This window comes from Salmo trutta, chromosome 18 (genome assembly GCF_901001165.1).
Source record: "Salmo trutta chromosome 18, fSalTru1.1, whole genome shotgun sequence".
Classification (NCBI taxonomy): Eukaryota; Metazoa; Chordata; class Actinopteri; order Salmoniformes; family Salmonidae; genus Salmo; species Salmo trutta.
In genome coordinates, this window is record NC_042974.1 from 9496836 (window position 1) to 9518722 (window position 21887).

General features: G+C 47.5%; 1 protein-coding gene across 2 annotated transcripts in view; it reads left to right on the forward strand.

Moving 5' to 3' along the window:
• The window catches only part of LOC115152813 (forkhead box protein N2-like), a 53901-nt gene that overhangs the window by 11912 nt on the left and 20102 nt on the right, over window positions 1-21887 (forward strand). For both annotated transcript variants that reach the window (XM_029697647.1, XM_029697648.1), the window contains exon 2: window positions 20933-21519. In XM_029697647.1, the coding sequence (XP_029553507.1) occupies window positions 20947-21519 (573 nt within the window). In that variant the 5' untranslated portion in view covers window positions 20933-20946. The remainder of the gene's footprint in view (window positions 1-20932; window positions 21520-21887) is intronic.

Here is a 21887-nt window from a genome sequence, read left to right on the forward strand (position 1 = left end):
TAAATGTGTCTATTGTCTCCACAGTGTATCCAGATTCCCTTTTCCCGGGCTGTATTCAAATGGAATTAGCCAGTCCGCAAACTAGCAGGCAATGTTAATAAAGGGATTGCAGATGGGATTGCAGATGGGTTAGGTTAACTCTTGGATTTCTAAATATTAGTTAGCTGGCTAGCATTTGAGGCCAGCACACATGTTCCTCACACGCTAGGAATGAATTTCCTCCAACATTATAATGAGAAGTGCTTCTCTGGGGAGTTGTGGGAAGAGTGCTGATGACGTCACCCACTGTATGCACTTTTGGTAGCCTGATTGCGTTCAGACTGAGGAGAAATCCGCACACGATGCATCCCTGACTACCACCTGATGTGTCAGCCAGATCTGAACACAATCAGACCATAAAGCGACTTTTGTGCGTCTAGACCCGTCTTTTCAATGTGATCTTCGAATTAGGATAGAAGAAGTCCCATGTAGGTGTCAAGTGTAGACACCACCTCAGTGTTGCATGAAAAAGTGAAACAATTCAATCCTGTATTCAACTCAGGCTGTATGATTTAAAGGTGCAGTATGTGGAAATCGCACCGCCATTTCCTGGTTGCAAATTCTAATAGTTGTATCTAATCTGCTGCGAAGTATTTTTTTAAATACCAAAAAATTGTATTGTGTTTTCAGTTTTTTGAAGCTGGTGTACAAAACCGAAAGTATGACACAAACAAAACTAAGAACGGGAAACATAGAAACAGCGCGCATAGAACAGATATACCGCTTCTTATACTTGCTTTCAATGAGAGAGACAGATCTGCTGTCTAACTCCCATTTCTATGTGAATTTGGTCAGTTAACCCAAAAAGTTACATATTGCAGCTTTAAAGGAAGTGAAAGAGGAGCAGAAAAACAACAGCGGTGTGCTGTCTCGGTTCTTTATTTTCGTCTTCCTGATTCATGTCAGGACCATCTCTCCTTCTTGTCGTCTCTGAGAGTTGTCCCTGTTGGGTTAGTAAGGTCTCCTCTTCTGCTCCTCTCTGGCCATATCTGGTGGTTTCTGGTTTATCCCACTGAAGCAGCCAATTTGTCTGTTGCCGCTGCCTCCTCTATCAACCCATCAAGGCTCTTGTCTGTCTGCTGATATGATCTGGCCTTTGTTTGGAGGTTACTGCTTTTAATGACTGCAGCTGCTCACATTTTTCATCTCCTGACACACACACACACACACCGCTCAGAGCCACGGACCAGAAGTTGTGTACCTTCTGAAGGCTTCTCTGACCCTGTCTATTTAAGACTAGTGTGACTTTACTAGTGATGGGGGGGGGAATTGATAGTTACATACCGGGATATTGTACTGTATAATTTTGACAATATCGTAATATTTTTGCGCTAGTTGGCTGTACCTGCACCAAAACTCCAGTATTTTTCTTTCATAGCTTGTTCTCCATCTTGTTTTTAATTAGAGACAATTTGTTTTCAGCTATTTTATTTCCATGACTGATAACTCATTTTCTCGTGGCTCTCTCTTGTCCCTCTGCAGCAGACATATACTGAGCAATATGTTTGGAACATCAAATCACAGTATCAAATCGCAATACATATAGAATTGCAATACATATAGAATCGCAATACATTTAAAATCGTGAGAATCGCAATACATATCGTATCGGCACCTACGTTTGGTTATATGTTATGGGGAGGTCTCTGGCAATTCCCACCCCTTCGACTTTACTGAGTGTTAAGGCTTTAGGGAATGTGTTAATTGGGCATGTTTTGGGATCTGCATGTGTTTGGCTGTGCAGAGTTCTTGGTACATGGATGGTCATTGTTCTGTGAATCTCTAGAACTGCTTTACGTTTTGAGGCTGTAGACATCTCTGAATATGACACAGCCACTTTGCATTTAGTCCCTCAGAAACCTCACTCCGATTTCAGAGAGTGGGGTTGTCTGAGACTGTAAGGGTCACTTTTGGTTTAATAAACAGGCTGGGTTTAGTAGAGACGCAGGACATAGCAGCTTGGCTGACACAGAACGGCTGTTGTCAGCTGCAGAGAAACAGACTATCCTCTACGACGGTGCTGCTGTGCTTCAATAGGCTTCTGTGTAGTACAGTAACACAGAGTTTATAATTGTGTAGGCCTATGTTCAAAGAATGCATAACAACTCACATTGGTGTCAAATGATTACATTGCAATCCATGTCAAGAAAAAAGCTGAGACGAGAAGGTTTCTAGATTATGAAATAATTATTCTGTTATTTCATTGATTTGAATAGACTAGTATTAACAAGCATTTCTGAAATTCTCCACACGTTTCACCCACATCTTCTGGAATGAGCACATGCATTTTAATTTGTTTCGAAAGTTGCGTAGTACTACCCTTTTAATTCATGATTCTGCAGCTTGTGAGTGTTCTGCCACGTAGCTCTGTGTTAGCTGGGGCAATGTTTGCACACCAACTGACTGAACTCTAAACCACATGACCCTTAAGAGATAGACTATCAGTGTTCAGTGATGGCTGAGTTGTACTTTGGAAGGCCTTCAAATCGTTTACCCAGAGCATGCATTGACCAGCTGGCAAGTGTCTTCACTGACATTTTCAACCTCTCCCTGACCCAGTCTGTAATATCTACATGTTTCAAGCAGACCAACATAGTCCCTGTGCACAAGAACGCGAAGGTAACCTGTCTAAATGACTATCGCCCCGTAGCACTCACATCTGTAGCCATGAAAGGCTTTGAAATGCTGGTCATGGCTCACATCAACACCATCATCCCAGACACCCTGGACCCACTCCAACTTGCATACTGCCCTAACAGATCTACAGATGACGTAATCTCTATTGCACTCCACACTGCCCTTTCCCACCTGGACAAAAGGAACACCTACGTGAGAATGCTGTTCAAATACTACAGCTCAGCGTTCAACAGCATAGTGCCTTCCGAGCTGACAAGGTAAAAATCTGTCGTTCTTCCCCTGAGCAAGGCAGTTAACCCACTGTTTCCCGGGCGCTGATTTTCCCTTTCCTCCTAGCTCATCACTAAGCTCAGGACCCTGGGACTAAACACCTCCCTCTGCAACTGGATCCTGGACTTCCTGACGGGCCGCCCTCAGGTGATGAGCCAAGTAAAGTCCTCCTCTAACCCGGAAGACGCTGGGCAAATTGTGCGCCGACCAATGGGACTCCCGATCATGGCCGGTTGTGATACATCCCGGGATCAAACCCGGGTGTGTAGTGACGCCTCTAGCAATGCGATGCAGTGCCTTAGACCGCTGCGCCACTGGGTAGCCCTAGTTTAGCGTACTTCTGTTTAACTTTGGACTAGTAACAACTTTCTTCCAATATGCCCTCTCTCTCTGTCAGTGCCCTCTCTCTCTGTCAGTCCCCTCTCTCTCTGTCAGTCCCCTCTCTCTCTGTCAGTCCCCTCTCTCTCTGTCAGTCCCCTCTCTCTCTGTAAGTCCTCTCTCTCTCTGTCAGTCCCCTCTCTCTCTGTCAGTCCCCTCTCTCTCTGTCAGTCCCCTCTCTCTCTGTCAGTCCCCTCTCTCTCTGTCAGTCCCCTCTCTCTCTGTCAGTCCCCTCTCTCTCTGTCAGTCCCCTCTCTCTCTGTCAGTCCCCTCTCTCTCTGTCAGTCCTCTCTCTCTCTGTCAGTCCCCTCTCTCTCTGTCAGTCCCCTTTCTCTCTCTCTGTCAGTCCTCTCTCTCTCTGTCAGTCCCCTTTCTCTCTGTCAGTCCCCTCTCTCTCTGTCAGTCCCCTCTCTCTCTGTCAGTCCCCTCTCTCTCTGTCAGTCCCCTCTCTCTCTGTCAGTCCCCTCTCTCTCTGTCAGTCCCCTCTCTCTCTGTCAGTCCCTCTCTCTCTGTCAGTCCTCTCTCTCTCTCTCTCTCTCTCTCTGTCAGTCCTCTCTCTCTCCTCTCTCTCTCTGTCAGTCCTCTCTCTCTCTCTCTCTCTCTGTCAGTCCTCTCTCTCTCTCTCTGTCAGTCCTCTCTCTCTCTCTCTGTCAGTCCTCTCTCTCTCTCTCTGTCAGTCCTCTCTCTCTCTCTCTGTCAGTCCTCTCTCTCTCTCTCTGTCAGTCCTCTCTCTCCTCTCTCTCTCTCTCTCTCTGTCAGTCCTCTCTCTCTCTCTCTCTGTCAGTCTCTCTCTCTCTCTGTCAGTCCTCTCTCTCTCTGTCAGTCCTCTCTCTCTCTCTCTGTCAGTCCTCTCTCTCTCTGTCAGTCCTCTCTCTCTCTCTCTCTCTCTCTGTCAGTCCTCTCTCTCTCTCTCTCTCTCTGTCAGTCCTTTCTCTCTCTCTCTGTCAGTCCTTTCTCTCTCTCTCTCTGTCAGTCCTTTCTCTCTCTCTCTCTGTCAGTCCTTTCTCTCTCTCTCTCTGTCAGTCCTTTCTCTCTCTCTGTCAGTCCTTTCTCTCTCTCTGTCAGTCCTCTCTCTCTCTCTCTGTCAGTCCTTTCTCTCTTTCTCTCTCTCTGTCAGTCCTCTCTCTCTTTCTCTCTCTCTGTCAGTCTTCTCTCTATCTCTCTCTCTCTCTCTGTCAGTCCTCTCTCTCTCTCTCTCTCTGTCAGTCCTCTCTCTCTCTCTCTCTCTTGTCAGTCCTCTCTCTCTCTCTCTCTGCAGTCCTCTCTCTCTCTCTGTCAGTCCTCTCTCTCTCTCTCTGTCAGTCCTCTCTCTCTCTGTCAGTCCTCTCTCTCTCTCTCTGTCAGTCCTCTCTCTCTCTCTGTCAGTCCTCTCTCTCCTCTCTGTCAGTCCTCTCTCTCTCTCTCTGTCAGCCTCTCTCTCTCTCTCTGTCAGTCCTCTCTCTCTCTCCTGTCAGTCTCTCTCTCTCTCTGTCAGTCCTTCTCTCTCTTCTCGGTCAGTCCTCTCTCTCTCTCTGTGCAGTCCTCTCTCTCTCTCTGTCAGTCCTCTCTCTCTCCGTCAGAAGTCCTCTCTCTCTCTCTGTCAGTCTCTCTCTCTCTCTGTCAGTCCTTCTCTGGTCCTCTCTGTCAGTGCCTCTCTCTCTCTCTTGTACATGTCCTCTCTCTCTCTCTGTCATCCTCTCTGTCCTCTCTGTCTGTCCTCTCTCTCTGTCAGTCCTCCTCTCTCTCTGTCAGTCCTCTCTCTCTCTCTCTCTGTCAGTCCTCTCTCTCTCTCTCTCTGTCAGTCCTCTCTCTCTCTCTCTGTCAGTCCTCTCTCTCTCTCTGTCAGTCCTCTCTCTCTCTCTGTCAGTCCTCTCTCTCTCTCTCTCTCTCTCTGTCAGTCCTCTCTCTCTCTCTCTGTCAGTCCTCTCTCTCTCTCTCTGTCAGTCCTCTCTCTCTCTCTCTGTCAGTCCTCTCTCTCTCTCTGTCAGTCCTCTCTCTCTCTGTCCTCTCTCTGTCCTCTCTCTGTCAGTCCTCTCTCTCTGTCAGTCCTCTCTCTCTCTGTCAGTCCTCTCTCTCTCTGTCAGTCCTCTCTCTCTCTGTCAGTCCTCTCTCTCTCTGTCAGTCCTCTCTCTCTCTGTCAGTCCTCTCTCTCTCTGTCAGTCCTCTCTCTCTCTGTCAGTCCTCTCTCTCTCTGTCAGTCCTCTCTCTCTCTGTCAGTCCTCTCTCTCTCTCTCTCTGTCAGTCCTCTCTCTCTCTCTCTGTCAGTCCTCTCTCTCTCTCTCTCTCTCTGTCAGTCCTCTCTCTCTCTCTCTCTCTGTCATTCCTCTCTCTCTCTGTCAGTCTCTCTCTCTCTCTCTCTGTCAGTCCTCTCTCTCTCTCTGTCAGTCCTTTCTCTCTCTCTCTCTGTCAGTCCTTTCTCTCTCTCTCTCTGTCAGTCCTTTCTCTCTCTCTCTCTGTCAGTCCTTTCTCTCTCTCTCTGTCAGTCCTTTCTCTCTCTCTCTCTGTCAGTCCTTTCTCTCTCTCTCTCTGTCAGTCCTTTCTCTCTCTCTGTCAGTCCTCTCTCTCTCTCTCTCTCTCTCTGTCAGTCCTCTCTCTCTCTCTCTCTCTCTCTCTGTCAGTCTCTCTCTCTCTCTCTCTCTCTGTCAGTCCTCTCTCTCTCTCTCTCTCTCTCTGTCAGTCCTCTCTCTCTCTCTCTCTCTCTCTGTCAGTCCTCTCTCTCTCTCTCTCTCTGTCAGTCTCTCTCTCTCTCTCTCTCTGTCAGTCTCTCTCTCTCTCTCTGTCAGTCTTTAAGTCCTCCCTCTCTCTCTCTCTGTCAGTCCTCTCTCTCTCTCTCTGTCAGTCCTCTCTCTCTCTCTCTGTCAGTCCTCTCTCTCTCTCTCTGTCAGTCCTCTCTCTCTCTCTCTGTCAGTCCTCTCTCTCTGTCAGTCCTCTCTCTCTCTCTCTGTCAGTCCTCTCTCTCTCTCTGTCAGTCCTCTCTCTCTCTGTCAGTCCTCCTCTCTCTCTCTCTCTGTCAGTCCTCTCTCTCTGTCAGTCCTCTCTCTCTGTCAGTCCTCTCTCTCTCTGTCAGTCCTCTCTCTCTGTCAGTCCTCTCTCTCTCTCTCTGTCAGTCTCTCTCTCTCTCTCTGTCAGTCCTCTCTCTCTGTCAGTCCTCTCTCTCTGTCAGTCCTCTCTCTCTCTCTCTCTGTCAGTCCTCTCTCTCTCTCTCTGTCAGTCCTCTCTCTCTCTGTCAGTCCTCTCTCTCTCTGTCAGTCCTCTCTCTCTCTCTCTCTGTCAGTCCTCTCTCTCTCTCTCCTCTCTCTCTCTCTCTCTCTCTCTCTCTCTCTGTCAGTCCTCTCTCTCTCTCTGTCAGTCCTCTCTCTCTCTCTGTCAGTCTCTCTCTCTCTGTCAGTCTCTCTCTCTCTGTCAGTCCTCCTCTCTCGTCAGTCCTCTCTCTGCAGTCCTTCTCTGTCAGTCCTCTCCTGGTTCGTTCCTCCTCTCTCTTGTCCAGTCCTCATCTCTCTCTCTCTTCATGCTCCTCTTATGTCGTCTCTCTCTCTCTCTCTGTCAGTCCTCTCTCTCTGTCAGTCCTCTCTCTCTGTCAGTCCTCTCTCTCTCTCTCTCTGTCAGTCCTCTCTCTCTCTCTCTCTCTGTCAGTCCTCTCTCTCTCTGTCAGTCCTCTCTCTCTCTGTCAGTCCTCTCTCTCTCTCTCTCTCTGTCAGTCCTCTCTCTCTCTCTGTCAGTCCTCTCTCTCTCTCTGTCAGTCCTCTCTCTCTCTCTCTGCTGTCCTCTCTCTGTCAGTCCTCTCTCTCTGTCAGTCCTCTCTCTCTGTCAGTCCTCTCTCTCTCTGTCAGTCCTCTCTCTCTCTCTCTGTCAGTCCTCTCTCTCTCTCTCTGTCAGTCCTCTCTCTCTCTCTCTGTCAGTCCTCTCTCTCTCTCTGTCAGTCCTCTCTCTCTCTCTGTCAGTCCTCTCTCTCTCTGTCAGTCCTCTCTCTCTGTCAGTCCTCTCTCTCTCTCTCTGTCAGTCCTCTCTCTCTCTCTGTCAGTCCTCTCTCTCTCTGTCCTCTCTCTCTCTCTCTCTCTCTCTGTCAGTCCTCTCCCTCTCTCTCTCTCTCTCTCTCTCTGTCAGTCCTCTCTCTCTTTCTCTTTCTGTGTCAGTCCTCTCTCTCTCTCTCTCTGTCAGTCTTCTCTCTCTCTGTCAGACCTCTCTCTCTCTGTCAGTCCTCTCTCTCTCTGTCAGTCCTCTCTCTCTCTCTCTGTCAGTCCTCTCTCTCTCTCTCTGTCAGTCCTCTCTCTCTCTGTCAGTCCTCTCTCTCTCTGTCAGTCCTCTCTCTCTCTCTCTGTCAGTCCTCTCTCTCTCTCTCTGTCAGTCCTCTCTCTCTCTCTCTGTCAGTCCTCTCTCCTCTCTCTCTCTGTCAGTCCTCTCTCTCTCTGTCAGTCCTCTCTCTCTGTCAGTCCTCTCTCTCTCTCTCTGTTAGTCCTCTCTCTCTCTCTCTGTCAGTCCTCTCTCTCTGTCAGTCCTCTCTCTCTCTGTCCTCTCTCTCTCTCTCTCTCTCTCTGTCAGTCCTCTCCCTCTCTCTCTCTCTCTCTCTCTCTCTCTGTCAGTCCTCTCTCTCTCTGTCAGTCCTCTTTCTCTGTGTCAGTCCTCTCTCTCTCTCTCTGTCAGTCCTCTCTCTCTGTCAGTCCTCTCTCTCTCTGTCAGTCCTCTCTCTCTCTGTCAGTCCTCTCTCTCTCTCTGTCAGTCCTCTCTCTCTCTGTCAGTCCTCTCTCTCTCTGTCAGTCCTCTCTCTCTCTGTCAGTCCTCTCTCTCTCTGTCAGTCCTCTCTGTCAGTCCTCTCTCACTCTGTCAATCCTCTCTCACTCTGTCAGTCCTCTCTCTCTGTCAGTCCTCTTTCTCTCTCTCTTTCTGTGTCAGTCCTCTCTCTCTCTCTGTCAGTCCTCTCTCTCTCTGTCCTCTCTCTGTGTCAGTCCTCTCTCTCTGTCCTCTCTCTCTGTCAGTCCTCTCTCTCTCTCTCTGTCAGTCCTCTCTCTCTCTCTCTCTCTGTCAGTCCTCTCTCTCTCTGTCAGTCCTCTCTCTCTGTCAGTCCTCTCTCTCTTTCTCTCTCTGTCAGTCCTCTCTCTCTCTCTCTCTCTCTGTCAGTCCTCTCTCTCTCTGTTAGTCCTCTCTCTCTCTGTCAGTCCTCTCTCTCTCTGTCAGTCCTTTCTCTCTCTGTCAGTCCTCTCTCTCTCTGTCAGTCCTCTCTCTGTCTGTCCTCTCTCTCTGTCTGTCCTCTCTCTCTCTCTGTCCTCTCTCTGTGTCAGTCCTCTCTCTCTCTCTCAGTCCTCTCTCTGTCAGTACTCTCTCTCTCTCTGTCAGTCCTCTCTCTCTCTCTCTCTGTCAGTTCTCTCTCTCTCTGTCAGTCCTCTCTCTCTCTGTGTCAGTCCTCTCTCTCTCTGTGTCAGTCCTCTCTCTCTCTGTGTCAGTCCTCTCTCTCTCTGTGTCAGTCTCTCTCTCTCTGTGTCAGTCTCTCTCTCTCTGTGTCCGTCCTCTCTCTCTCTCTGTGTCAGTCCTCTCTCTCTCTCTGTGTCAGTCCTCTCTCTCTCTCTGTGTCAGTCCTCTCTCTCTCTGTGTCAGTCCTCTCTCTCTCTGTCAGTCCTCTCTCTCTCTGTGTCAGTCCTCTCTCTCTCTGTCAGTCCTCTCTCTGTCAGTCCTCTCTCTCTCTGTCAGTCCTCCTCTCTCTGTCAGTCCTCTCTCTCTCTGTCAGTCCTCTCTCTCTCTGTCAGTCCTCTCTCTCTCTGTCAGTCCTCTCTCTCTCTCTGTCAGTCCTCTCTCTCTCTCTGTCAGTCCTCTCTCTCTCTCTGTCAGTCCTCTCTCTCTCTCTGTCAGTCCTCTCTCTCTCTCTGTCAGTCCTCTCTCTCTCTGTCAGTCCTCTCTCTCTCTCTGTCAGTCCTCTCTCTCTCTCTGTCAGTCCTCTCTCTCTCTGTCAGTCCTCTCTCTCTCTCTCTGTCCTCTCTCTCTCTCTCTCTCTCTGTCCTCTCTCTCTCTGTCAGTCCTCTCTGTCTGTCCTCTCTGTCAGTCCTCTCTGTCAGTCCTCTCTCTCTCTGTCAGTCCTCTCTCTCTCTGTCAGTCCTCTCTCTCTCTGTCAGTCCTCTCTCTCTCTGTCAGTACTCTCTCTCTCTGTCAGTACTCTCTCTCTGTCAGTCCTCTCTCTCTCTGTCAGTCCTCTCTCTCTGTCCTCTCTCTCTCTGTCCTCTCTCTCTCTCTCTGTCCTCTCTCTCTCTCTCTGTCCTCTCTCTCTCTGTCAGTCCTCTCTCTCTCTTTCTGTCAGTCCTCTCTCTCTCTCTGTCAGTCCTCTCTCGGCAGGCAGGCAGGCAGGCAGGCAGGCCTAGGTTAGGCTATCCATCTCATACTCTCCACTAGTAGGTGAGTTAAAGGACAGTGTTTGTCCTCACCACATACTTTTCCTATCGGACTCATACTTTTGTATAGTGTGTGGACACCCCTTCAAATTCGTGAATTTGGCTATTTCAGCCACACCCGTTGCTGACAACTATAAAATTGAGCACACAGCCATGAAATCTCCATAGACAAACATTGGCAGTAGACTGGCCTTACTGAAGGCTTCAGTGACTTTCAACGTGGCACTGTAATAGGATGCCACCTTTCCAACAAGTCAGTCAAATTTCTGCCCTGCTAGCGCTGCTTCGTGTGAAAACAAACTGTTTACACATGACATTTGCATTGTAACATTATTCTACGAGGAACTAAATTCAAATTATTTTTGAGTCATTGACATGAACATATATTCAGCCTGACATTTATGTGAGCATTATAGTATAACAACCATATATATATATATATATATATATGTGTGTACCAGTCCTACTCATTCCAGAGTTTTTTTCCTTTATTTTTTCCTTATATTCTACATTGTGGAATAATAATGAAGACATCAAAATGATGAAATAACACATGGAATCATGTAGTAACCAAAAAAGTGTTCAATAAATCAAAATATATTTTAGATTCTTCAAAGTAGCCACCCGTTGCCTTGATGACCGCTTTGCACACTCTTGGCATTCTCTCTGGTGCTCGTCCTTGTTCTGTCATTTTGTTCTCATCCTCAACTCTGTTTGGTTAAAACAGTTTTTGTATTTCCCCATATGCTTGCCATGTGGGTAGTGTTTGTCTGACAGTGCATGCTGTGGTAATGGGTACATTCTGCAGACGCACACGCATCTAGCTTTTGAAAAGGCTATTCTCCCTGAAGTAGGGAACTCCACCTAACCTCCACTCCTGTCACTGGTCAAGTCCACAGTCCCATAGAGGTGTCTTTCTGTGAGTTGCTCTCTGTGTGAGTTGGTCTGTCTTTGTAAATGAACTTCCTCACCAGGCCTGAGGCGTTTCCCCCTTGCTCAGTTCTCTGTTTAGAATACTGTTGGGCTTGTGAAATGTCGCCAGAGCAAAAACAACCGCTCCTTTGTATGAGGAGAAAGCGAGGCTGAATCCTAACGTCTTTGTTTCAACTCCACTCTGTTTGCTTTCACCTCTAGCACACATTAGACCCCATCCATTTCTCAGTGTCAGAAAGTATTCAACCTCAATGAGGAATACTGTAGTATCTCTGACCTCTCATCAGTGGACCTGCCGGTCTACTGCACTCCGACAGACTAGAGACACACAAACCAGTTTGACCAACAGAGTAAGACACACACTACTTTCTCTTACTACTTGTTTGAATGACAGACCAGGTTGTAAAGTAACCCCCACTGTAAGAAGTATCAGCTGAAATCTAACCAACCCTTTGTCATAATGTTGTGACACACAGTATCTATTACAGAGGTGTTAGAGGTTTGAGTCAATAGTTTTTTGGTGCAGTGTGTCTGTGTGCCTTTATCCACTTCAAAATGGCATGTTTAGATATCAATGCAACATTTGAATTGTAGTGTGGGGCCATTTTAAATTGTTTTAAGGTAGGCTCTCATGCTTTTATTGCACTCTCAAAGAATGAGTGTTTTTTCTGACAGCTGGGCTGATGTCTCTCTTCTCTTTCTCTGTCAGTGTATCCTCGTCTTTGTGAGGGAGGTTTGAGGAGAATGAGGGTAGACTGCTGGCCTCAGCACTTTTGAGCGGAGCGTGTATTGATTTCTCCACATTAGCCTTTCTCCTCATGCCTCGCTCAGCCACAGAGTACAGCACAATTACTTCCCTTTACAGCTAGGCCCTGCTGCCACGGCAACCACTCTGCAGATCAGGAGATAGAGCAGAAGCCAGTCTCCTCTTCTGTTGTCACTGAGGAAATATCTCCATAACCTGAGTCGTGTTTATAAGGCATCAAAGTCAAGAAAACCCACTGAAACAGAACCACTCCCGTCGCTGACTTCTTTTCTGTCTCTTTGACTGTACCCACTAAGACATCACATTTTTCTGTACATATCTAAAGAGTCATTAAGTCACCACAAACCTAATGCCTCTGCATGTTCTTTTGTCTTTTAAATGCATTAGAAGGGTAAAGTTTCCAAGGGAAAATAGCCTAATATGCCTCTGCACCTGTCTTTTGTCTGTCTGTTACCACATTTATAATGGAGGGGCTGGCCCGATGGAGAGGGGGGTAGTTTTAACTTGCAGATGAACAGATGAACAGAACAGGCTACCATCCGGGCCAGCTTCTGTAGCAATTTGCTTAGCACTGAGAAGTCAACAAGCTAATTTCTCTCATTAGCTCTCACTCACTCACACGTGGGTCATTAACCAGCTAGCGGACCCCTCGCTCGCCTTTCCGCGTCCCGCTTTGATGCCTTCTGATAAGAGCACGGATAATGATGATACTCATAACAGCGATGATAATTCACTACGCAACGGGAATGTGATAATCAGCTAAAAGCACTTCCTTTGATCTTCGGATGGATTCCCTTCAGCTGGTGTTTTGGTCTGTTTATTTAACATATATAACACACACTGCATTCAGAAAGTATTTAGACCCCTTCAATTTTTCCACAATTTAGGTTACAGCCTTATTCTAAAATTCATACATTTTTCCCCCTCGTCAGTCTACACACACTACCCCATAATGACAAAACAAAAACAGGTTTTTAGAATTTTTTGGCAAATTTAGAAATAAATAGAAATCTGAATCACATTTACATAAGTCTTCAAACCCTTTACTCAGTACTTTGAAGCACATTTGGCAGCGATTACAGACTCAAGTCTTCTTGGGTTTGACGCTACAAGCGTGGCACACCTGTATTTGGGGAGTTTCTCCCATTCTTCACTGCATATCCTCTCAAGCTCTGTCAGGTTGGATGGGGACCGTTGCTGCACAGCTATTTTCAGGACTCTCCAGATATGTTCGACCTGATTCAAGTCTGGGCTCTGGCTGGGCTATTTAAGGACTTTCAGAGACTTGTCCCAAAGCAACTCCTGCATTGTCTTGGCTGTGTGCTTTGGGTCATTGTCCTGTTGAAAGGTGAACCTTTCCTCAGTTTGTGGTTCTGAGCATTCTGAGCAGGTTTTCATCAAGAATCTCTCTGTACTTTGCTCTGTTCATCTTTCCCTCGATTCTGACTGGTCTTCCAGTCCCTGCCGCTGACAAACATCCCCACAACATGATGCTGCCACCACCATGCTTCACCGTAGGGATGGTGACAGGTTTCCCCCAGATGTGACACTTAGAATTCAGGCCAAAGAGTTTCTCTGGTCTGATGAAACCAAGATTGAACTTATTTTTGTGTTGGCTAACTCCAGTTGGACTGTCCTGTGCCTTTTTTACTGAGGAGTGGCTTCCGTCTGGCCACTCTACCGTAAAGGCCTGATTGGTGGAGTGCTGCAGAGATGGTTGTCCTTCTGGAAGGTTCTCCCATCTCCACAGAGGAGCTCTGTCGGAGTCACCATCAGGTTCTTGGTCACCTCCTTGACCAAGGCCCTTCTCCCCGATTGCTCAGTTTGGCTGGCTGGCCAGCTCTAGGAAGAGTCTCGGTGGTTCCAAATTTCTTCCATTTAGGAATGATGGAGGCCACTGTGTTCTTGGGGCCCTTCAATGCTGCAGAAATGTTTGTACCCTTCCCCAGATCTGTGCCTCGACACAATCCTGTCGCTGAGCTCTATGGACAATTCCTTTGACCTGATGGCTTGGTTTTTGCTGACATGCACTGTCAACTGTGGGACCATATATAGACAGGTGTGTGCCTTTCTAAATCATGTCCAATCAATTGAATTTACTACAGGTGGACTCCAATCAAGTTGTAGAAACATCTCAGGGATGATCAATAGAAACAGGATGCACCTGAACTCAATTTCGAGTTTCATAGGAAAGGGTCTGAATACTTAATGTAAATAAGGTATTTCTAAAAATCTGTTTTCACGTTGTCATTTTGAGGTATTGTGTGAAGATTGAGTAAAACATGTGTTTAGTTAATTTTATAACAAGGTTGTAATGTGAAAAAGTCAAGAGGTCTGAATACTTTCTGAATGCACTATACCCAAATAAACAGAACAAAAATATAACTGTGGCTTGCTGATGTCCATGTTGTGAACAGAGTGCCCCGTGGTGGCGGGTTGGGTTATGGTATGGGCAGGCATAAGCTACGTACAACGAACACGATTAAATTTTATTGATGGAAATTTGAATGCAGAGATACTGTGATGAGATGCAGAGGCCCATTGTCGTGCTATTCATCCGCCGCCATCACCTCATGTGAAATCCATAGATTAGGGCCTAATGGATTTATTTCAATTGAACTGTAACTCAGTGAAATCTTTGAAATGGTTGCCTGTTGCGTTTTATATTTTTGTTCAGTATATGTACATACCCACTAGAACACCATGCACACTAAAAAACACACACTGTCAATATTTAAATGTGGCTGGTGGGGTGTTACCTGAAGGATGTTGGGGGCGTGGGCCCTGGGCCGGTGGTGGTGTAGCAGAGAGGGGGAGGAGGGTCTTTGTGTTGCTAATTGAGGTTAATCACCACCCGGCCTGTTTGTTGTCCCAGACCTCCACATCATACAACAGAGTGGTTCTAATTGTTGAGTAGCAGCAGCAGATATGCCTCATCAGCCAGCTAGAAGAACTGCCTTAGAAGTGAAACATGGGATCAACACTTCACATCATGCGGTTAGATGTAAGTTCAGTGCATTTTGTTGATTGTTAGTTTTCAAATAACTTATTTCAAGATGGAGCTATATACTTTTTCAGATTTAGATTTTAGTCCTTTAAGTTTACACTGAATATTTTACCATCCCCAAAATAATAAATACATATGATGGATTCAATTTTTTTTTCTCGGAGTGGTGGCAATGAATATATAATATAGAGGAAACACTTCTGTCTCTCTCTCTGTCTCTCTCTCTGTCTCTCTCTCACGCTCTCTGTCTCTCTGGCATGCTCTCTGTTGCGCTCTGGCTGGCTCTCTGGCTGGCTTGCTCGCTCTCTGGCTCGCTCGCTCTCTGGCTGGCTCGCTCGCTCTCTGGCTGGCTGGCTCGCTCGCTCTCTGGCTGGCTGGCTCGCTCTCTGGCTGGCTGGCTGGCTGGCTCGCTCGCTCTCTGGCTGGCTGGCTGGCTCGCTCGCTCGCTCTCTGGCTGGCTGGCTCGCTCTCTGGCTGGCTGGCTCGCTCACTCGCTGGCTGGCTCGCTCTCTGGCTGGCTGGCTCGCTCGCTCTCTGGCTGGCTGGCTTGCTCGCTCTCTGGCTGGCTGGCTCGCTCGGTCGCTCTCTGGCTGGCTGGCTCGCTCGCTCTCTGGCTGGCTGGCTCGCTCGCTCTGGCTGGCTCGCTCTCTGGCTGGCTGGCTCGCTCGCTCTCTCTCTCTCTGGCTGGCTCGCTCGCTCTCTCTCTGGCTGGCTCGCTCGCTCTCTCTCTGGCTGGCTCGCTCGCTCGCTGGCTCGCTCGCTCTCTGGCTGGCTCGCTCACTCTCTGGCTGGCTGGCTCGCTCGCTCGCTCTCTGGCTGGCTCGCTCGCTCTCTGGCTGGCTGGCTCGCTCGCTCGCTCTCTGGCTGGCTCGCTGGCTGGCTGGCTCGCTCTCTGGCTGGCTGGCTCGCTCTCTGGCTGGCTGGCTCGCTCTCTGGCTGGCTTTCTCGCTGGCTGGCTTGCTCGCTCTCTGGCTGGCTTGCTTGCTCTCTGGCTGGCTGGCTCTCTGTCTGTTGCTCGCTGGCTGGCTGGCTCTCTCTCTCTCTCTCTCTCTCTCTCTGATGCTCGCTCTCATCCCTTTTCTTTCTACTACACTCTCTCTTTGTAAGAAGGACACTTGCTGTTAGGCTATGAACAAATGTTTTCCTCTTCCTTTGAAAAATAATCTCTACCTCTACAGGAGGGGCCGCCTGTTGCTGACCCCTCCTGTAAACCCTGAAAGTGAATACCCAACTTCAGACCCAGTCTGATCCTCTCTCTCTGAGAGGTGAGATGAATGTCTAGGGCTGAGGGTATACTGGTGCACATCACACCCCTGCCCTCTTTTCTGCTCCCATCATCCTCTATCTCATCACTAGGTTCCCAGAGCCTGCTCTCTTTCTCCCACTCTATGCCCTCCCTCTCCCCCTCTTTCTCCTGCTTTCTCTGTCCAGAGCAGAGCTTGGCCCAATTCCTCTTTAACAACAACAACGGTGAAAGGATGGGCCCAGCCATCCTCCACCCCTCTGTCTCCCAATGTCCCTCAACCCCCACCCCAAGCAGCAGGCTCAGCCCAGACATAACCCAGACCACCCTAGCCCAGCACCAGTCTAGTCACAACCCACCTCAGCCCCACCTCAAGTCCCAGCAGCACCACCCCAGCCTATACCGGAACGTTTGGTGGTTCCCCACAGACACTACCCTGTCACTGTAGGGTTGCCACAAGCTGAATGCTGATTGGTTGTTGGCTACAGTCGACAGACACAGCCCAGCTTAGATGGATTACTTATTTTCCCACTTTCTCTCGTTGGGAGGATTTGTGCCCTTAATTGAAGTGACCGCAGCAGGGTTGTCATGGTGACACTGGGGGCAAAGACTAAAGTTTGTTGGGAGGAGAGTGGGGGATGTCTCTTGCTGGCTGCCTTCTGTGCTCTTGCTTGGCCTCATTGATTAATTGGACTATTTTCCGCTGGTCTTATGTAGCTACTGAATGTGTACAAACATTCCAGAGGAGGAAGTAAATTCCACGTACTGTGAGAATATTTCCTGTGTGTTTAGTTCTCCTTTAGGCTACTGTGTGAGTCAATGTATTGTGTTGCGATACAAAATATTGTTTTGCTGTTTCGTGGTTCATTCATTGTACACACTTTTTTTTTTTTTTTTTAATGTATTTCACATTTTATTTAACCAGTTGAGAACAAGTTCTCATTTACAACTGCGACCTGGCCAAGATAAAGCAAAGAAGTTCGACACATACAACAGAGTTACACATGGAATAAACAAACCTACAGTCAATAGTACAGTAGGGGGGAAAAAGTGTGTGTGTGTGTGTGTGTGTGTGTGTGTGTATATATATATATCACACACTTTTTAAACACTGGAGTGATAGGTGTGCAGAAGATGGTAGGTGGATGGGCTATGTGCAGTGATCTGTGAGCCGCTCTGGCAGCTGGTGCTTAAAGTTCGTGAGGGAGATATGAGTCTCCAGCTTCAGTGATTTTTTTTGCAGTTCGTTCCAGTCATTGGCAGCAGAGAACTGGAAGGAAAGGCAGCCAAAGGAGGAATTGGCTTTGGGGGTGACCAGTGAAATATACCTGCTTGAGCGCGTGCTATGGGTGGGTACTGCTATGGTGACCAGTGAACCGAAATAAGGTGGGGCTTTACCTAGCATAGACTTGTAGATGACCTGGAGCCAGTGGGTTTGGCGACGAGTATGAAGCGAGGGCCAGGCAACGAGAGCGTACAGGTCGCGGTGGTGGGTAGTATAGGGGGCTTTGGTGACAAAACGGATGGCACTGTGATAAACTGCATCCAGTTTGCTGAGTAGAGTGTTGGAGGCTACATAGATTAATCATTTGAACCAGATTACAGACACTGTACAGTGAGAAGCTTCCTCTTGAGCGGACAACTTGATGAAAACCAGTCAATATTCAGGTCCCCAAAAAAGTAGACCTCTGTTTACATCACATACACTATCAAGCATTAAACACATTATTTAGATACTGACTGTTAGCACTTGGTGGCCTATAGCAACACCCCAGAAGAAAAGCTTTAGATGTGCGAAGTGAACATGCAACAACAACACTTCAATAACACTTGACATTAGATCTTCTCTAAGCATTACAGGGATATGGCTCTGGAATTTATACAGCAACACCTCCCCTTAAGCATTTCTGTCTCTTCTATAGATGTTATATCCTTGTATTGCTACTGCTGTATCATCAAATTAATTATCCGAGTCTCAGAAATGGCTAATATATGAAGGTTATCTGATGTTAGCAAGTTATGGATTTCATGAACCTTATTTCTAGGACTATGTATTAATATGGGTTATTTCAGTTCTTTCCTGGGAACTCATCAGAGACATAATACTGAAAAGAGCAAACGAGCAATAGGTGTGTGTCCGTGCGTATGCTGCGGGGTTGAAGCTGCTAACCAAAAGGCTTGGCTCGCTCATCCCTTATAGGCTTCTGGGAGGGAGGACGATGAGCCTGTCACAGCGGATGTAAGTCATGTCCCCATGCTCTGTCTGCCAACGTTCATGGCTGTGTATAAGTTCTTTCCTCTTCTGTCGCACAACTTCAGGATGGTAGTCATTGAGGAAGATATACATTCCTCTCAAATTCTTGGCTCTTTCCAGACCAGCTACCTTGTCCTTGAACCTCTGGAACTTGACAACTATCGGCATGGGCCTGTCACCTGGGTTTTCCAGTCCTGTGGGTGCGCTCCTCCTCTTCAATTTCAACTTCAATCTTCAATTTCTCAAATCATTTCCCTCACTATGTCCCCAGACTCCGTCCCGGTCTCGTGGAGATTCTGAAATTCCGTCCACAACCATGTTCCGCCTTGATTGTCCATCGAGTTGATTTATCTGTCATTTTTATCATGGATTCACACACAGAACTGATGTCCTCTTTCACTGACTTACAGATTGCTGTCATCTTGCCATTCTCCTGTTTCAACTCATTGAGCTGATCCTGGGAGAACTGCAAACTGTTATTCAGGTCCTGGACCTCTCTGGTCAGGTTGTCTATTCTTTTATTAGTTGAATCCACCAGTATTTGGACACAACACTTGATGCTATTTTCTTGTTGTAACAACTGCTTGTAGAACAATTTTTGTTTGTTTTTAAAACATCCTTCACCTGTTATAGAAACACCACTGTCCTCAACGGTACTCTCGCCGGCTTTGGTCTTTGTCATGGTAGCTCCTCGCAGTTCCAGACATGGCAGGTAACCGGAAAGATTGAAAACGAGAAACAGCAGGGATCGAGACAACCACAAACCCGGGGCAATCCGTGGTCCCAGCCACAATGGCTAATTGTGTTGCGGGCTGCGTTCAAGCCCTGAAGAAAACCCCGCCAACTTATATGCAGCTAACTGCATCACCAAATTGCTCCTCAGACCCGTCTTTGATCGGCAAGATCACCGGACAGAGACTAGCAGTCTCAGCAGCTGATGCCGACTGCGTTGCGGGATCCAAACTAAAGAGTTAGCTTGCTTCTAAGAACTTTCCAATACACTTTCAAAACAACAAAACCAAGTTCTTCCCTGTTTGTTGAAGTACCTTTGGCAGCGATTACAGCCTCCTCGTTCCAATACAGGTATGCCAAGCTTGTAGTGTCATACCCAAGAAGACTCAAGGCTGTAATTGCTGCCAAAGGTGCTTCAACAAAGCACTGGGTAAAGTGTCTGAATACTTATGTAAATTTGATTTTTATACATTTTAAATAAAGTTTGTTGTTTTGTCATTATGGGGTAATGTGTGTAGATTGAGGGGAAAATAACTATTTAATACATTTTAGAATAAGGCTGTAACGTAACAAAATGTATAAAAAGTGAAGGGGTCTGAATACCTTGTACACAGTGGCAAGAAGAAATATGTGAACCCTTTGGAATTACTTGATTTCTGCATAAATTGGTCATCAAATTTGATCTGATCTTCATCTAAGTCACCACAAACAAACAGTGTGCTTATACTTAACACAAATTAATGTATTTGTCTTGTCTATATTGAATAAGTTGAATGTTTGACCAATTTATTGCTGAAATTCCAGTATTTCCAAAGGGTTCACATATTTCTTCTTGCCACTGTATATGCAGGAAGTTCGCTGTTTTCCCACAAAGAAATCTTTCCCCGTCCCAAAAATAAATATTTTAATTTGGGGGGGACCATACACCCCTCCATATACCCCTCGAGAGGCATAGTAAGTAGTGTCAAACTGTGTAGAAATGCATTTTAAAAGGTAAAAAATTAGGACCCCCGTTTGTTCTCCCACCCAGTATCACCCTTGCTATATTAACACCAAACTGGACACTGTCTTTCAGCACAAGCAAAACTTGGCAGCTGCCCAAATCATGTCATGGATGAAAGAGAACTTACTCCAGCTGAACAACTGCAAGATTACATCAACGCCCTGTTCGTGGGCCTTCCAGTCAAAATCACTGAAGAGGCTACAACTTCTCCAGAATTGTGCTGCCAGAGTCCTGACCAGGAAGTCAGCCCACACCACCCCCATCCCTGCAGAACTCCACTGGCTACGGGTTAACTAAAGGATTGACTTTAAATTCCTCCTAGTGTTTAAAGGCTTGAATGGATTGAGTCCCACCTACATCGGGGACCTAATTCCTATCACTGCTCTAGCCAATCCCTACTGCGTCAAGTCCCCAAGACACATCTCCATGGGGGACCAAGCCTTCTGCTCCCTTGCCCCTCGCCTATGGAATGCTCTCCCTGACCATCTGAAAGCCACTCCATCATTATGAACTTTTAAAACAGGACTTAAAACCCATTTCTACAGAATGTCGGTCTTTTCTAGTCCTAATCTTGGAAGTCCCTTTAGAATGTATTATTGCTGTCTCCTACCTTGATTCTAAATGATGTTTATATTGTATTTCTAATCTCCAGTCAAGCGGTATCAGGTGGGTTGTGCCAAGATAAGTGGTAGTCCTGACACCTAGATGATTGCAGGGTAGGCAGCTCTGTATTTGAAAGCTGTCTACTTAATAAGGCAGTGTAAGAGGGAAGGATCCTTTCTCTGTCAGCTCTCACATCGTGACAGGGATGGTTTAATGCTCATTGGCATTTAAGAAGCAGGTGCGTCTGGTCAGACGAGGTGGGTGGAGAGGAGAGCAGGCTGGAGAGACTGTAGTCGTCCCAGACTCTTCAGAGGTCCTCATCAAAGGCTCTTGGCTGTAGAGTGAGAGAGGAGGGGAGGGTAGTCTACACATCAGCCTGCATGTGAAGGAGAGGGGGCAGAGGGGAAAAAGGAGGGGAGGGTAGCCCTGCCTGCCCTCGGGCCAACCTTAGTAAAACACATTGAGCGCTTGGTAGAGCACATCATTTCAAATTGTCACATCCATTTATTTCATGTTTCCAGTCGTGTTGGGAAAGCTGCTCTCTGCTGTGATTGTGCCGCTGTGTGAAGGAAAGTTCAATGCTACCAACCTGTTTTTATCTAGCTACTAGTATCCAACTGTGCTAGTCTATGCAACCTCTTTCTCTGTGTAGCCCCTTTTCTCTGTCAGTTATTTTGGAACCAACTCTAAACCTTTCTTCTCTTCTTTCTCCAGACCTCCCTGGTTTAATGGGTCCAATCATCGGGATGTCGCCGGATAAGAAAGCGGAAACGCCGGGGATGCAGGGGGAAAGGGTGGGACTTAGGGGTTTGTGTGGGGGGGCGGGGACTCTCCCGGAGGCAGAGTGTGGTGCAGCCAGCCCATTGGCCACCAGTCTGGACCGGGGGTCCGTTGGTTCCGGGGGCTCTGAGGATGAGGAGCTCACCAACCTCAACTGGCTCCATGAAAACCTGCTCCAGAACTTTACCCTAGGAGGGGCCGGGGGGGCCCAACCCAGTGCCAGCCCCCTCTTTGACATTGAGGGCGACACCGGAGCCCCTCAGAACCCCCCCTCTTCATCCTCTTCCTCTTTGTCACAGAGGGACTTGTTGAAGTCCAAGCCTCCCTTCTCATTCTCTCTGTTGATCTACATGGCCATAGAGCAGAGCCCCAGTAAGAGGCTGCCGGTGAAGGACATCTATGGTTGGATCGTACAGCACTTCCCCTACTTCTCCTCGGCCCCCACCGGCTGGAAGAACAGCGTCAGACACAACCTGTCACTCAACAAGTGTTTCCGTAAGGTGGAGAGGAGCCTTGGAAAGGTGAGGGAACTTTGAGATGCACGTGCACACACACAAACACACTTTGTTTGTTTACCCTGCAAAGAGTTGGCAGTGCCTAGGTTGTGGGTTCGATTCCTGCAAGGACAACAAGTTCTCATCTGACTAGGGGTGGCCGTTAGTAATCCAGCACTCGAACGGATGTCAATGCTTGATCTTTAACCTCTCTAGGGTATGTGGGACGAAATCGTCCCACCTACTCAACAGCCAGTGGAATCCCGTGGCGCGATATTCAAATACCTTAGAAATGCTATTACTTCAATTTCTCAAACATATTACTATTTTACACCATTTTAAAGACAAGACTCTCGTTAATCTAACCACACTGTCCAATTTCAAAAAGGCTTTAC